The 17,219-nt window shown below is 42.8% G+C and overlaps 1 protein-coding gene across 3 annotated transcripts in view; it reads left to right on the forward strand.

The window, feature by feature from the left end:
• Nucleotides 1–16,825, forward strand: part of LOC125460381 (uncharacterized) — a 40,671-nt gene extending 23,846 nt beyond the window's left edge. For all 3 annotated transcript variants that reach the window (XM_048547819.2, XM_048547818.2, XM_048547820.1), the window contains 2 exons: nucleotides 1,805–1,951; nucleotides 14,513–16,825. In XM_048547819.2, coding sequence (XP_048403776.1) covers nucleotides 1,805–1,951; nucleotides 14,513–14,888 — 523 coding nt within the window. In that variant the 3' untranslated portion in view covers nucleotides 14,889–16,825. The remainder of the gene's footprint in view (nucleotides 1–1,804; nucleotides 1,952–14,512) is intronic.
• The last annotated feature ends 394 nt before the right edge of the window (nucleotides 16,826–17,219 follow it).

Consider the following 17,219-nt stretch of genomic DNA (forward strand, 5'->3'; position numbering starts at 1 on the left):
TTTATCCATACTCTCAAATCAAACAGCTCCCACGTGTGCCATATTTTTTGCCATCTGCCATTTTTACTATCTCCAACATGAATCCAATCTCAAAATGGGTTCCCCTTATTCTTAATCTTATAATTGCTGTACTCCAGTCTCTTTGCAATGAAAGACAAAGTGCCATTTCCTTTCCTAGTTGTTCACTCTAGTTGCAAGCAGCCTTTCTGTGTTCTTTGAGTAGGCTCAAGTCCCTGTGAACATAAACGCATTGCTTTTCAAAAAAAAGTTCTTTTCTATTCTAATGACCAAAGTAAATAACCTCACACTTCCCTACATTATAGTCTTTGTGCCACTTTGTTTTCCACAGTGCTATATCTCTTTGTAGCCTCTTTGTGTCCTCATCATAGCTTCTACTCCCAGCGAGCTTTGTATCATCGCAAACTTCATCTCACACCAGTGTCCAAAGTCACAAACTTATGTTTGGGTGAAATACCAACTTACATGTATTTAGGTTGATCATCTAGTGTAGTACAATGAGAGTATTGAATGCAGTTCTGGAATCCACATGATAGGAACAATATGAGTGCAGGGGAGATTTACCAGGATGTTGCCTGGTGTAGAGAGCTTCAGTAATGAAGAGAGATTGGACAGACTGGGGTTGTTTTCCTTGGATCAAGAGGGGTCCTGATTAGGTTTCATGAAATTATGATGGCAAACATAGGTTAGACAGACAAGAACCCTTCGCTTTGATGGAGGAATCAATGACTGGGGGCATAGATTTAGCACAAGGGCAGGCGGTTTAGATGGGAAGTGAGGAAAAGTTCTTTTCACCCAGTGGATGGTGGGAATCTGGAACTCATTGCCTGTAAGGGTGGTAGAGACAAAAACCTTCATAACATTTGAAAAATGTTTAGATGTGCATTTAAGATGCCAAGATATACAAGGCTATGGATCAATTGCTGGGAAATGAGGTTAGATTATTGACATAGTTTTTTTAACTAGCACAGGCTTGATGGGTTGAAGGGTCATTTCTATGCTGTAGACCTCTATGGTTCTACCAATGCTACACTGTTGGTGCTACCTTTCAGATGCAATGTTAATCCAAAGCCCAGGCTGCTCTCCTGAGCAATCGAATTATCCATAGTATAGTATTATCCATAGTATAGTATTATGCATAGTGTAGATAGTCCAAAGTTTATTCCGTAACCAGCAATTTAAACATTGTCACTTTGCTGTTTGTGGAAGTTTGCTGCACGCTCATGAGCTTCCTATATTAAAAATAGTGGCATTCTTCATAAGTACTTTTTTGGCTTTATTTACTTTTTTAAGTTATGAAATACACAATATTAATTCATATTTTCCTTTTCTGTCATTTCCAAACTGATGTATTGCCTCCTCTGTGTTGCAGTGACTAAATGCAGGTTAGCTGACTGCTTTGTTTTACGCCTATTCCAAGAGCTAGTTCAAGGTGTACATTTCCCCTGCCTTCTCTTCATTGTCCTGGATTAACTACTGATCTTGGAAATGATTTACACATTAAATGTTAATCTGCCTGTAGATGCTGACTGACTGGAATGTTTATAGCATTTCTTCTATCGGTTTCAAGGATGTTAGTGCAGTTTTAGATGTTTAATTTCTACTAACTACATTTCCAAATATGTTTTCTTACAAATCTGAGATTATTTTATGGTCATATTCATAGAAAATATAGATAATCAGTTTATATTTATGACTCACTGAAATGTTACCAGTTTAGAATTGGTACTTCTCTAATGCAAACAATGGAAATAGTCATTAATAGTCACTTTGTTGTCTTTCTTAGAAAATTGAACACGCTGTTGGAGAATCAGGATGCTAAAACTGAAAAAGAAAAGGAGCCAATGAAGAGGCGTAGGAGAGGGAGCAAAATAGCCTGTCGTCATGGCAATAATTTTTCCAGCTACCCAACTGTGATCAGTGGTTCCCTCAGGTTAGTCTTCCAACAAATTTGAGAGTGTGGAGTATCCACTTTCCCCACTTTTTACTGCTGCAGGCTTTACACACTACCTAAACAGGTATATGATCCAGCACTTGAAAGACACTGCTTTTACTCAGTTGTAAATGTTGTGTGCAAAATATGTTTAATTCAATGATAAATATTCAAATCTTACTAATGGTAACATTGTCTTGTGGACCTTTATCAAAGAGCTGCTTTCAAGGTTAAATGTTAGAGCTTGCCTATTTAAGACCATAAGACCATAAGACATAGGAGTGAAAGTAAGGCCATTCAGCCCATCGAGTCCACTCCGCCATTTAATCATGGCTGATGGGCATTTCAACTCCACTTACCCGCACTCTCCCTGTAGCCCTTAATTCCTTGCGAGATCAAGAATTTATCAGTCTCTGCCTTGAAGACATTTAACGTCCTGGCCTCCACTGCACTCCATGGCAATGAATTCCACAAGCCCACCACCCTCTGGCTGAAGAAACGTCTCCTCATTTCCATTCTAAATTGACCCCCTCTAATTCTAAGTAAGAAATAATTTTTCCCCCTCACTGAAGGACCTGACTCTTTGAAACTCTCTTCCTCAGAGATTGGTGGAATATTTTAGGGCAGCAGCGGATAGATTCTTGATCAAAGGGGCTGAATGGCCTACTTCTGGTCCTATTTCGTATGTACACAACTGCTCAGGGATCCTTAATCCTTCCAAATTTTCCAAGACTGTACCCTGTCCTCATAATGGTATTGTCTATGTTAACGTCCATGGACCTATGTCTTTTGAAACAACTGCATAAATCCATCCAATTATATGTCCCTCTACCGCTACTCCACCATCTGAGGATATAGTGTAGCAGAATTCTGCAATGTGTTATTTAACACTGGTACCAAAAGTTGCAATTTTCGAGTTTTATCATGGTGCTCAACTTCTGCAATTTAAGTGCTTTATGTAGAATCTAGCTCTCAGAAAATTACACATAGGTGATGGTAGAATCAAGCCTGTTGGTCTTTCCTTATCAAGTGGTACCCAGAGTTTTATTTCAACCTAAGATAACAAAGTGTGAAGCTGGATGAACACAGCAGGCCAAGCAGCATCTCAGGAGCACAAAAGCTGACGTTTCGGGCCTTCACCGGGAAAGGGGGTTTGGGGAGTGGATTCCGAAATAAATAGGGAGAGAGAGAGGGGGGAGGCGGACCGAAGATGGAGAGAAAAGAAGATAGGTGGAGAGGAGAGTATGGGTGGGGAGGTAGGGAGGGGATAGGTCAGTCCGAGGAGGATGGACAGGTCAAGGGGGCGGGATGAGGTTAGTAGGTAGGAAATGGAGATGCGGCCTGGAGGTGGGAGGAGGGGCTAGGTGAGAGGAAGAACAGGTTAGGGAGGCGGGGACGAGCTGGGCTGGTTTTGGGATGTGGTGGGGGGAGGGGAGATTTTGAAGCTGGTGAAATCCACATTGATACCATTGGGCTGCAGGGCTGCCAAGCGGAATATGAGTTGCTGTTCATGCAACCTACGGCGTGGCATCATATGGCACTGCGGGAGGCCCAGGATGGACATGTCGTCGTCTAAGGAATGGGAGGGGGAGTTGAAATGGGTTCGCGACTGGGATGTGCAGTTGTTTATTGCGAGCCGAGTGTAGGCGTTCTGCAAAGTGGTCCCAAGTCTCGGCTTGGTTTCCCCAATGTAGAGGTAGTCACACCGTGTACAGTGGATGCAGTATACCACATTGGTGGATGTGCAGGTGAACCTCTGCTTGATGTGGAAAGTCATCTTGGGGCCTGGGATGGGGGTGAGGGAGGAGGTTTGAGGGCAAGTCTAGCACTTCCTGCGGTTGCAGGGGAAGGTGCTGAGTGTGGTGGGGTTGGAGAGGAGTGTGGAGTGAACAAGGGAGTCATGGAGAGAGTGGTCTCTCTGGAAGGCAGACAAGGGTGGGGATGGAAAAATGTCTTGGGTGGTGGGGTCGGATTGTAGATGGCGGAAGTGTCGGAGGATGATGCGTTGTATCTGGAGGTTGGTGGGATGGTATGTGAGGACGAGGGGGATTCTCTTTTGGCGGTTATTGCTGGGACGGGGTGTGAGGGATGAGGTGTGAGAAATGCGGGAGACACGGTCGAGGGCATTCTCGACCACTGCGGGGGGGATGTTGTGGTCCTTGAAGAACGAGGACATCTGGGATGTAGGGGAATGGAATGCCTCTTCCAGGGAGCAGATGCGGCTTAGGCGGAGGAATTGGGAATATGGGATGGAATTTTTGCAGGAAGGTGGGTGGGAGGAGGTGTATTCTAGGTAGCTGTGGGAGTCGGTGGGCTTGAAATGGGCATCGGTTTGTACGTGGTTGCCTGAGCTGGAGACAGAAAGGTTCAGGAAGGTGAGGGATGTATTGGAGATGGTCCAGGTGAACTTAAGGTTCGGGTGGAATGTGTTGGTGATGAGGATGAACTGTTTGAGCTCCTCTTGGGAGCATGAGGTGGGGCCGATACAGTCATCAATGTAACGGAGGAAGAGGTGGGGTTTGGGGCCTGTGTAGGTGCGGAAGAGGGACTGTTCCACGTAACCTACAAAGAGGCAGGCATAGCTTGGGCCCATGCTGGTACCCATGGCCACCCTCTTTGTCTGTAGGAAGTGGGAGGAATCGAAAGAGAAGTTGTTGAGGGTGAGGACGAGTTCGGCGAGGCGGATGAGGGTGTCGGTGGAGGGGGACTGGTTGGGTCTGCAGGTTCAATCAAATTTGTATAATTTCATCCAACCAACTGTATGCTCACATAATAATGCACCCATAGTGACAGCAGCATTTGAAACATAATATTGCAGAGATGACTTAAAGATATAAATGTTTCTTAACTTTATTTTTAAAGCAGTAAATATCATACCCCAGTGTGAATTGCTGTTGCTGCAGTATCCATTATCTTGTTGGATCAAAATTTCCACTAATCTTGAGCCTTGTTAATTTTGTGCTCTTGTCCTTCAGTTGCTCATTCACAGTTCAATTACCCACTTATGGCTGCACTGTGTTTCCTATTTTAGACATCTGGATTCAATTTCCTCTAAATAATCTTTTCCTCTGTGAAAACAAGTTCAGCTTTAAGTCTGTCTTTTGTAACCCAGCTCCAGATACTGGGAAGATCCATGATAGTTGTTCAAGTTTTCTCTTCTTAGTCTGTTTCATTCTAGCAATTGATAAATCAGATTTTCAATCACCTTTCCTTTCATAGCAACACTAACAGCAGTGATTGTAGAGCAATATAAATTAAACTATGTTTCTGGTTTGGGGATTCAGAGACGACCTGAAGAGATGGATATTTGTAGTTTCTCTGGAAGCAAAATTATCCATTGTGGCAATTTAAATGATTTCTCTGGTCATTGGCAGCTTGTCTATATAAGCCATTTTTTTGGTTACTAATCTACATATTTGTTCTCTAGCTATTAGAGTAGCCAGAAGCAAAATTGAGAAATGCAACTTAGAAAACCATGCCAACTGAATATTTTCAGTGTGCAGTTGTTTCTGTGTTTTCCTATTATGATGAATTCCATCCCACGATATAAACAAGCAGGTTCCCATATAGTGGAAGCCTTGAACTAATAGTGAAAATTTCTTCCTGAAATATCCAGTGGAGTTGAGGATTTCTTATGTATTAAAATTACATAAAGGCTCTAATAGACCTCAATCACTAATGTTGGTAAGGCTGTCATGGCAATGCAAAGTAGAGAATAAAGAATGGATGCAAATTTGAAACAACTTAGCATGAATATTCCAAAGGGCGGAATCTAGCCATCTGAAGGCTGTACAATAAAGATAGAGGACAGAGAATGCAATGGATATCAGCATCAGAGGATCTGGGCTGTTGTGTAAAGTGGTAGATGTTGGGAGGAGTGAGGCTTTAAAAGAAAACCGAAAGAATTGCGGATGCTGTAAATCAGGAATAAAAACAAAGCTGCTGGAAAAGCTTAGCAGATCTGGCAGCATCTGTGAAGGAAGAAACAGTTAATGTTTTGGGTCCGGTGGCCCTTCCTCAGGAGTTCTATGACAGATGCTGCTAGACGTGCTGAGCTTTTCCAGCAGAGATAGTGGGAACTGCAGATGCTGGAGAATCCGAGATAACAAGGTGTGCAGCTGGATGAACACAGCAGGCTAAGCAGTATCAGAGGAGAAGGAAGGCTGTCGTTTCGAGCCTAGACCCTTATTCAGAAATTTCAGCCTTCCTGCTCCTCTGATGCTGCTTGGCCTGATGTGTTCATCCAGCTGCACACCTTGTTATTTCTGAGCATTTCCAGCAACTTTGTTGTTGAGACTTTAAGTGAAATGTGCTGAGTGGTTTAGAATGCCACGATACTGGAGAAGGACTTGTTACTTGATGAGGCATAACTGCCAGAAGTTTAGTTTAACTTGCATGCGAGAGAACGCTAGAGAAGCTCAGCCTGGAGCTGGGGGGTTAGGGGTGCCAATGAGCAGCTTTTAATTCATTCATGAGACGTGGATGGTGCTGGCTAGATGAACATTTACTCCCCACTTATCAGTCTTGACTTGTGCTTTTGTGTGGTAGGCAGGTAGTGGAAAGTAACTTGCAGAACTCCTGTCCCATGAGCTGCACTTGTCGTCACAGTATTGACACAACTAGTTTAGTTCAGTGTTTATTGAGTAGAAACCCTCAGGATGTTGATAATGGGGCATTCACTACGGTAATACCATTTAATGAAAAGGAGAAATGGTCAGATTCACTCATGTTACAGTTGCCATTGTCTGGCACTTGTGTGGCATGAATGTTACTTACCACTTACCAGGCCATTCCTGAATGTTGTCCTGGTTTTGCAGCATATGGAGACAGGCTGCTTCAGTATCTGGGGAAGTGCAAATAAATGTGAACACTGCACGGTCTGAATTCTGCTCTTATGATGGAAGGAAGATCATTGATGAAACAGCTGAAGATGATTGAGCCTAGAACACTACATTGAGGATCTGAGATGACTAACCTCCAAAAATCACAGTCGTCCTCTCCTCTGACTCTGGCTAGTGGCGAGTTTTGCCTCTGATTCCCATTGCAACTTATTTCACTCGGGCTCGTTGATACCCACTCAGTCACATACTGTCTTAATATCAAGGGCTGTCACTCTCAGCTCACCTGTAGACTTCAGCTCCATAGTCTATGTTTGAACCAAAGTTGAAACGAGTTTGGAGTCTGTGTGGCCCTGGCAGAACTCAACTGGGTGCCAGTGAGCTGGTTATTGCAGAGCAAGTGCTGCTTGTTAGCATGATTTCGCTGACTATTGAGTGTAGACTGATGATGTAATAATTGGATCGTGACAAGGCAATTTTCCACGTTGTCACATAGATGCCAGTGTTGTAGCTATATTGGAATGGCTGTACTCAGGTTGTGGCTAATTATTGGGCATAAATATACAGTAATACTGTCCAAATGCTATTAGGGCCCTAGCCTTTGTAACATCTAGGGTCTTCAACAGTTTTAGATTTTCTAAGGCACAACTTGTTTATTTTTTTCTCGGAAGCCTAAAACAGAACAGAAGTTGGACGCTGTTGTGTGGCTAAAATATCAGGAGAGCTTTGCAATCTGAAATTCGAGTGGTATGCATCGTTCACCTTAAGAGACTAAAGTTGCTTTTGAAGCCATGAAACCATTGTGTTATTGAGATGGAGCGGTACTGAGAGTCTTTGAACTAAAGATAAACTCCCTAACGATAGCTGCTGGATTGGTCCAGCTGCAGGTTGTTGCAGATCTAGCACCAACAAATAGAAGACGTCTCTCTCTTCTCTCGTTCTGTGTAAAGGAAAGGACAAAAACACCCAGAGACTTAAAACACAATTCAAATATAAGGTAGGACCTAGGTCCATCCAGTTAGCTGTCTAATCAAAGACTGACCATTGCTCTGCAGACAGTGCTGTAACATCATTGCCAAAATCAAAAGAACTGTAACAAATAACTCTTCACCTTGTTCTCTGGACCTTCAATTGGCAAAAATCAATTCTCTCTGTCGATATTTTTCCACCCCCCCCCCGCCATTGTATTTTTGTCAAATCTTTGTTCGGTCTAATTCATGAATGAATGTGTGTGTCATAGTCATAGAGGCCTAGAGTCACACAGCATGGAAACAGACCCTTTGGTCCAACCAGTCCACGCCAACCATGTTCCCAAACTAAACTAGTCCTACCTGCCTACGTTTGGCCCATATCCCTCCAAAACTTTTTTAGAACATAGAACATAGAACATAGAACAGTACAGCACAGAACAGGCCCTTCAGCCCACAATGTTGTGCTGACCATTGATCCTCATGTATGCACCCTCAAATTTCTGTGACCATATACATGTCCAGCAGTCTCTTAAATGACCCCAATGACCTTGCTTCCACAACTGCTGCTGGCAACGCATTCCATGCTCTCACAACTCTCTGCGTAAAGAACCTGCCTCTGACATCCCCTCTATACTTTCCACCAACCAGCTTAAAACTATGACCCCTCGTGCTAGCCATTTCTGCCCTGGGAAATAGTCTCTGGCTATCAACTCTATCTATGCCTTATTCATGAACTTATCCAAATGTCTTTTAAATGTTATAACTGTACCTGCATTCACCACTTTCCCTACAGTTCATACCACACATGCACCACTCTGTGTAAAAAAAAGTTGCCCCTTATGTCTATTTTAAATCTTTCTCTTCTCACCTTAAAAATATGCCTCCTGGTTTTGAATTCCCCCACCCTAGGGAATACACCATTGTCATTCACCTTATCTATATCCAGCCTATCCAGTCTATTTTTACATCTCAAACCCTCCATTCTTGGCAATATCCTGGTAAATATTTCCCAAACCCTCTCCATTTTAATAATATCCTTGCGATAACAGAGTGACCAAGACTGCACTCAGTACTCCAGAGAGGCCTCACCCGTGTGCTGTACAACCTTAACATGCCACCCCAGCTCCTATACTCACAGAAGCAGAGTGGTGAGCACTGCTGCATCACAGCGCTAGGGATCTGGGTTTGATTCCACCCTCAGGCTGTGTGAAGTTTGGACATTCTCCCAGTGTTTGCATGCATTTTCCCAAATGCTTCAGTTTCTTCTCACAGTCCAATTGTGTGGAGGTTAGTTGGATTTGCCAGGCTAAATTGTCCATAGTGTGCAGGCTGGGTGGATTAGCCATGAGAAATGCAGGATAACTGGGATAGGGTAAAGGGTGGTCTGGGTAATATGCTTTTAGTGGGTCAGTGCAGACTCAATGGGCCAAATGGTCTCTATTTGCACTTTAGGATTTTATGATTTTCAAGTGGTATAGTTCAAGAACCATCTCTTTTGAGTTGTCGAAGAATGTTTATTTACAACAAATGGTTATCTTCCTGTTAATGATGAAACCTAATGTGAAATGCTTTTGTCCTAAGTAGCAGTGAATCAGGCACATTGATCATATTGGGTGACTAGATGGGTATGTATATAGTTGTGATGGCTTATGGAATAGTGAGGTTCGATTATCAGTGTGCACTTCACAATTCAATTGTAACAATCTCATGGAGAGTGGACATGACATAACCAAGTGTGGAGCTGGATGAACACAGCAGGCCAAGCAGCATCTGAGGAACACAAAAGCTGACGTTTCGGACCTGGACCCTTCTAAGATGCTGCGTGGCCTGCTATGTTCATCCAGCTCCACACTTTGTTATCTCGGATTCTCCAGCATCTACAGTTCCCGTTATCTCATGGAGAGTGGAATTGATTGAAGGCTGGCACCTTTGATGTGACAGACTTCAGAAGAATGGGTCACTCACCCAGTACATTTTGCTGAAGATGCAGATATGGCAGCCTTTCCTTTTATGCTGATGTGCTGCCCCCATCCTTGAAATGGGGGTATTTATGAAGCCTCCTGCTCCTGTTCATTGTTTAATTGTCCGCCACCATTCACACTGATGTGGCAGGACTGTAAAGCTTTGATCTGTTCAGTTGGTTCTAGGATTACTTAGCTCTGTCTATTGCACACTGCTTCCGATGTTGTACATGCTTCAGGTTGGCATCTCATTTTTAGGTAGACCTGCTGCTATCCTGACTGCTCCTCCTGCACTCTTCACTTAAAAGCATTTGATCCCCTGACTTGATGGTAATGACAGAGTTGGGGATTTCTAGGCCATAAGGTTTCAGATTGGGTTTAAATACAATTCGGTTGCTTTTCAAGACCCATAGCATCACAGATGCCCAGTCTGAGATGCTTAATCCATTCTAATTTTATTCCATTTAGCCCAGCAACTGTCTCATACAACATGATACGTGGCATGCTGAATGTGAATGTGGGACTTTGTGTCCAAAGGGCTGTGCAGTTGTCACTTTGACTAATACGATCCTGAGCAGATGCATCTGTGACAGGTAGAATGGTGAGGACGAGGTCAAGTCGGTGCTTCTGTCTTTTGGTTCATTCATCACCTGCTATAGACCCAGTTTAGCATCTTAGTGCTTTAGGACAATTTGCTGTGTTAATAGTGGCACTTCTGTTATTGATTGACAGGGTAGTCCCACTCTCAGTTTCATTGTACTTACTTGACCTGGTGCCATGAGAATTCATGGGATTCAGAATCAGTGTTGAAGATTCAAAGGGCAACTCCTTCCTGACTATACACCAATGTGCTGCTGCCTCTACCATAGCAGAATTCATGGGTTCTTGTGGCTGTGCCCAGAGACTCACTATCAGCATAAATCTGGCCTCCAACAGTCCTGTGATTGTCAGGCCCCTTGGCTGTCACACCCTCCAACAGCTGCTCTGCTATGTCTGTAATGTACTGACTGGAATATGATCCAGATTCCAAATGTGACTACATAGCCGCTGTGGTGACTGTGTGGTGAAGGTTTGTAATATATTAGTATTATTTGGAAACTTGGGATGGTGATGTGAGATGTGTGTTCTATATATATTATGACATATAAAACTTGTTTGAGACTATGGATTTTTAAATAGAGGCATATGAGCTTTGGTCTATGTGTATGAAAGGCTAATAATTAACCTGTCAGTCCTTCCAGAGTCATGATTTGTAACCCAGAATGTATCTAAGCAGATGACTGGGGTGTGGCCTATCAGAGTGATTATGTGAGTCTGTTTGCATAATGAGGGATTAAACATTGAAAGGTATTAGCTTGGGGAGACAATGGGAACTGCAGATGCTAGAGAATCCAAGACAATAAAGTGTGAAGCTGGATGAACACAGCAGGCCAAGCAGCATCTCAGGAGCACAAAAGCTGACGTTTCGGGCCTAGACCCTTCATCAGAGAGGGGGATGGGGTGAGGGTTCTGGAATAAATAGGGAGAGAGGGGGAGGCAGACCGAAGTTGGAGAGAGAAAAGAAGATAGGTGGAGAGGAGAGTATAGATGGGGAGGTAGGGAGGGGATAGGTCAGTCCAGGGAAGACGGACAGGTCAAGGAGGTGGGATGAGGTTAGTAGGTAGGAAATGGAGGTGCGGCTTAGGGTGGGAGGAAGGGATGGGTGAGAGGAAGAACAGGTTAGGGAGGCAGAGACAGGCTGGGCTGGTTTTGGGATGCAGTGGGAGGAGGGGAAGAGCTGGGCTGGTTGTGTGATGCAGTGGGGGTAGGGGACGAACTGGGCTGGCTTTGGGATGCGTTTCGGGAAGGGGAGATTTTGAAGCTGGTGAAGTCCACATTGATACCATTGGGCTGCAGGGTTCCCAAGCGAACCATTTCAACTCCCCCTCCCATTCTTTAGATGACAAGTTCATCATGGGCCTCCTGCAGTGCCACAATGATGCCACCCGAAGGTTGCAAGAACAGCAACTCCTATTCCGCTTGGGAACCCTGCAGCCCAATGGTATCAATGTGGACTTCACCAGCTTCAAAATCTCCCCTTCCCCCACCGCATCCCAAAGCCAGCCCAGTTCGTCCCCTACCCCCACTGCATCACACAACCAGCCCAGCTCTTTCCCTCCTCCCACTGCATCCCAAAACCAGCCCAGCCTGTCTCTGCCTCCCTAACCTGTTCTTCCTCTCACCCATCCCTTCCTCCCACCCCAAGCCGCACCTCCATTTCCTACCTACTAACCTCATCCCACCTCCTTGACCTGTCCGTCTTCCCTGGACTGACCTATCCCCTCCCTACCTCCCCACCTACACTCTCTCCACCTATCTTCTTTTCTCTCCATCTTCGGTCCGCCTCCCCTTCTCTCCCTATTTATTCCAGAACCCTCTCCCCATCCCCCTCTCTAATGAAGGGTCTAGGCCCAAAATGTCAGCTTTTGTGCTCCTGAGATGCTGCTTGGCCTGCTGTGTTCATCCAGCTTCACACTTTGTTGTCAAGGTATTAGCTTGCTTTTGGTTACAGAGAATCAAGAATTCATTTTTGTTTAGGAATATTCCATGGATTGGAAAGCTTTCATTGCAGTTCGAAGATCTATCTGGAGTCAGATGTAAGAAATAGTTTCTTCTGGAGGAAGGAGTTAGTTAAAAACAGTCAGGGAGTAGGTTACCACAACGTAAATATTTTAGTTAGATAGTTCCAGAACAGAAGTGTTTTATTGGAACCCTATTGGGTTTATTTGAAATCCAGGAAGAGGCTCTCAAGCTCTCAGGACTGAGAGTCCAAAGAAACAGTGAGGACAGTTCTATAGATGTGATGGAGAAGGGAATTCTAACGTGTATTTGAGTACTGTGGGATGATGGTGTCGGAAAATAGTTATAGAATCATAGAGCATGGAACAATGCACCTGCACCTCTAAGTCAATGGAAGGATGGCTGGTTTATGTGATGGAATGGGCTGTGTTCACAACTCTCTGAAATTACTTGCAGTTTTGGGCAGAGCAGTTGCCATACCAAGCCGAGGTGCATCCAGATAGGATGTTTACTATGGTACCTATATACAAACTGGTGAATTATCGTGGACATGAATTTCCTAATTTCCTTAGCCTTCTGAGACAGTAGAGATTGGCGAGCTTTCTTGACTGTACGGTCAACGTGGAAGAACCAGGACAGCTCATTGGTGATACTTACTCCTAGGAAATTGAAGTTCAATGGTTCCTGTGAGCTGTGGTCCCACACTGATACTGTTGACTTGGAGGCATTGGATGCATGGCTTGGTGCTGCTTAAAATTAGTGACCGGATCTCTGATACTGTCAGCTGATGGTGCTTGGTAACTGCTTATCCGCCCTAACCTTGCCATTGATCAGGCCTGTGCCCACCAATGTTTTATTGGTCCACTGCCTTGTAATTTCAGTGAGGTAACTGTTCCTACTGCATGTGGTAGTTCACCCACGTCCAGATCTGTCGGCCGGATTTGTGCCTGACGATTAACTTCATTTATTTTGCTGTAATGAAGCAAATAAACAAGAGTGGACTAGAAGCTGAAGAGTTTGTGTTAAATTGTGCATCTGCCCTTACTTCAAATTGCTGTGTGATTTAGGGTCATAGAGATTTACAGCACAAAACAGGCCCTTCGGCCCATCGAGTTGGTGCCGATTAAAGTTAATCATCTGACTATACCAATCCCATTTCCCAGCGACTGGCCTGCAGCTTTGTACACCTTACCATTACAAGCACTTCATAAATGTGAGGGTTTCTGCCCCTACCACCCTTACAGACAGTCAGTTCCAAATTCCCACCTTCCTCCAGGTTGAAACACTTTCCTCACATCCTCTCCAAACTTTCTGTCATTTGCCTTGAATCCATGACCCAGGGTCATTGATCTCTCCATCAAGGGAAAACATTTCTTCCTGTCTACTCCACGTACGCCCCTCCAATTTTTTACATTTTAGTCATGTTTCCACTCAAATTCCTCTGCTGCAAGGAAAACTGTGCCAGTCTGTCTGATCTGTCTTCATAACTGAAAGTCTCCAGCCCGGGCTCCAACTTGGCAAATCTCCTGTTCACCTTCTCCAGTACTATCACATCCCTCCTATAGTATGGATTCCAGAACCACACATACTACTTTAGCTGTGGCCTAACCAAAGGTTTATACATTTCCAGCATAAACTTCCTGCTCTAGAAATCTATGCCTCAGCTAATAAACCATATGCCTTCTTAACCACTTTATCTACCTTTCCATATACCTCGAGTGACTGGGATGCATGCATACCAAGTTCTCCCTGATTATCAGTGCTTCCCAATGAATTCTACTTTTCATAATGTATTCCCTTGCCTTGTTTGGCCTGCCCAAGAGCATCACAGCTGATCTGACCAGCTCATCTATATCTTCCTCTAGGGCTATCCTCACTATTCACCATCCCATCAATTTTTATATTATCAGCAAACTGATCAACGCCCTACATTCAATACTAAATCTCAACTCTCCTACATTCAAATCTAAATTTATGCACAGATAACAGTGAGTACCCAGCATTATTGTTATTTAATCAGAAAAATCTGAGCCATGACATTATATGGATCACAATCTGCATTTATTCTTCATTGTTTTCTTTAAAATTATGTCTCCAAAAATAACAACCAATGGAAATTACATGATGTCTTTGTTTTGTAACTTTGCAGTTAGATTAAAAGCAGGCCATTTCATTGAAAACAGTAGCACAATTTTTGATCCTTGTAGTTCTTTACATTTTTTTTTTCAAAAGTTGTACTTGTTTGGATCATGCTATGGAGGACCGTCAAACTACCTCAACACCCAGAGTTGAAGCATCTTGGACCCGCCCATCAGCTGTTCTCTGGACAGAACAAGACCTTTTGGATCTTGAGCACTTGGATTTAGCTGTAGCAGAATATACCCAGAGCAGGCCACCATCTATCTATTCCAATGTTTATGTATCACAGGACGGTGAGGCACTTGCAGATAGTGAAATAGAATGGAGCACACTTCGTGGGAATATGGATTTTGGAATCTCAGAACAAGATGTTGATTATTATTTTGCTAGCATTTCCAGAAGGCATAGCTTTCGCCAAAATATTCTCCCATTTCATCCATTTATGGTCATGGGTGAAACCAGAGTGTGAATTGGGATGAAAGTGTGAAAATGGTGAGCCAAGGATTTTTAATTATGCTTTTACAATTGTGGATACTGTATGTAATTATTGAATAAATGTGTATGATGTGCAGCTAGTCATTAGGAGATGATCACTGTTAAAAGTTCTGTGCTCAGAGTACACATCTATCTTTGTTTTTATGCAAATTAATTTTGAAGACTTAAAAGCCAGGAATTCAGTTCTGAGCTTATGTAAGGAGTGGTAGCCTTAACTATCCTAGAATCAGAATATAGAAGGAAATGTGATTCCTTTTTGTTCTTCCAAAAATATGAACAGTTCTTAGCAGCCAGAGACAAAAAACAGAATAAGTAAGGAGAATAGAGCTTTCAGGGTCTCATGTCCAGATCTCCTGAAACAAGCCTCCATTTTACCATTCCTGAGCAAACAAGCTAGAATCTTGTACCCAATTATCAAGATAGCTGGTTAGCTGGAGTTAACAAATGGCACCCAGCGTTAAATAATAAAGGATGGGGTGGAGGGAGAGCTTTCTGAAGCTTTAGCAGGAGAGCCTGAAGGCTGCTATCACCAGCCCGAGGTTTCTGTTCTGTACTAACTGTCTGTTCATCAGTCCTCCAGAACTAATAAACTGCTCTCACCAGTTATATGCCATGTGCTTTTCCTATCTAATTAGCTTCTGCATAATTTTAACTTATAGATAATTAAATTAATTTTAATCTAAATTGTGTAGGGCACTGCCTACCATTGAAATTGATAAGGGATTATAATTAGTAGGATTCCATTGAAGAACACTTGATTAATAGCCTGGGAGGCCTATTTAACAGCTAAGCAGTATAACTTCATTTCACCACTGAGATTATTCATAAACAAATTATATAAAGAGTTCTAAACCGTGACCTCCACCAATGAGAAGGAGCACCGTCTTCAGTTTCCCATCCACTCTAAACCCGAGCCTGATTTGGAACAATAATGCCACTCCTTCACTGTTGCTAGGTCAAAATCCTGGGACTCTGTTCTCATCAATATTTTGCATGTATCTATACACCAAAGACTGTGGTGATTCAAGAAAGCAGATCACCACCAGCTTCTCGGGGGTAACTGGGATGGGACAATAAATGCTGGTCTAGCCAACTATGTCCAAATCCCATACACACATTAAAAGAAAACTTGTACTAATCAAGATTCTGTTAATACCTATTCTTCCTCTGCTTGCAAACTCAAAAAGGGTTTATTTCAAGTTTCCATCCAGCATTTATATGCTGTGATGAAAGGTGTGTGATTTACACATACTTTTCCATTATTTTTTAGGAGTTTGAATTTTAAGGTACTGGCATCTGCGTGGTATTCTGTTTGTGTGAAGGAGTTTCATACATAGCTAGGTCAGTCTTTTTTGAACCATGGTTTTAAACCATAATGTATCAGAGGGAGATGACTATCAGCATCTTGGCAAGTTAGTGGAAGTTTGTTTATATTGTGAAGTTTTACAACAGGAGAGAGAAGGCATTGAAATACATAAGATCATTTTTGGGTTTAGATTAATCAAGGATTAATTTTAACTGAAAATATTTTATTTGGTTTGAGCAAAACCTCTCTAGTCAGATACAAGCATAGTTTCTCCCAGCAAATCAGATCATTCAGAGCAGTTAAGGTGATAGGTTGACTCAGTGTAAGGGTTGTAGTTTGCAAAAAAACATCCAGACCAGGTGTGTTTGGCTAGAAGTCTGCATTGCTTATTCAAAGCTGCGCAATTCTAAGATTTCACATGTGTGAATCAAAGAAAAGGACTCCACTGTCTATGAGACCAGAATTGAAAAGAAATACTTTAGTCAAGCTACAAATTTGATAGAAATGTTTCTGTGTATTTTGGTTAAATGTAAAGTGAAGGTGTTGCGGGTAGTTGGAATTTTGTTTTTCCAGATGTTTGAAATCTTTTAAACTGCATAATACGTAGGGAGCTAATATGTTTTGTTTTATTTTTCTTTCTTTTGCATAATAAACAATGTTTTATTGTGAAAATCAAATCTGTAGCCTGTTGTGCTTGTGTTTTAGTGAAAGACTGCTAGGTTAATTTTAAAAATAACATGATCAATCAAACCAGATTTCATTCTCTGATCAGACTAGGCCAGTTGTAACACCAGCTGGGATCATCACATTGCACTCCCAATACCTATCTTGCTTATGTTTCAATGGCAAAAATTAAATTCAAGCTCCTGAGCCTCATTTTTGAATTTCTGTGGTCACACATGTGGTACACACATTATGGATTCTGCTCATATCTATTGCATGCTATACACATTCATCATGATTCTGAAAGTGCATTTTTCCATTTCCACTTTTGGTGAT

This window comes from Stegostoma tigrinum, chromosome 11 (assembly GCF_030684315.1).
Source record: "Stegostoma tigrinum isolate sSteTig4 chromosome 11, sSteTig4.hap1, whole genome shotgun sequence".
NCBI lineage: Eukaryota > Metazoa > Chordata > Chondrichthyes > Orectolobiformes > Stegostomatidae > Stegostoma > Stegostoma tigrinum.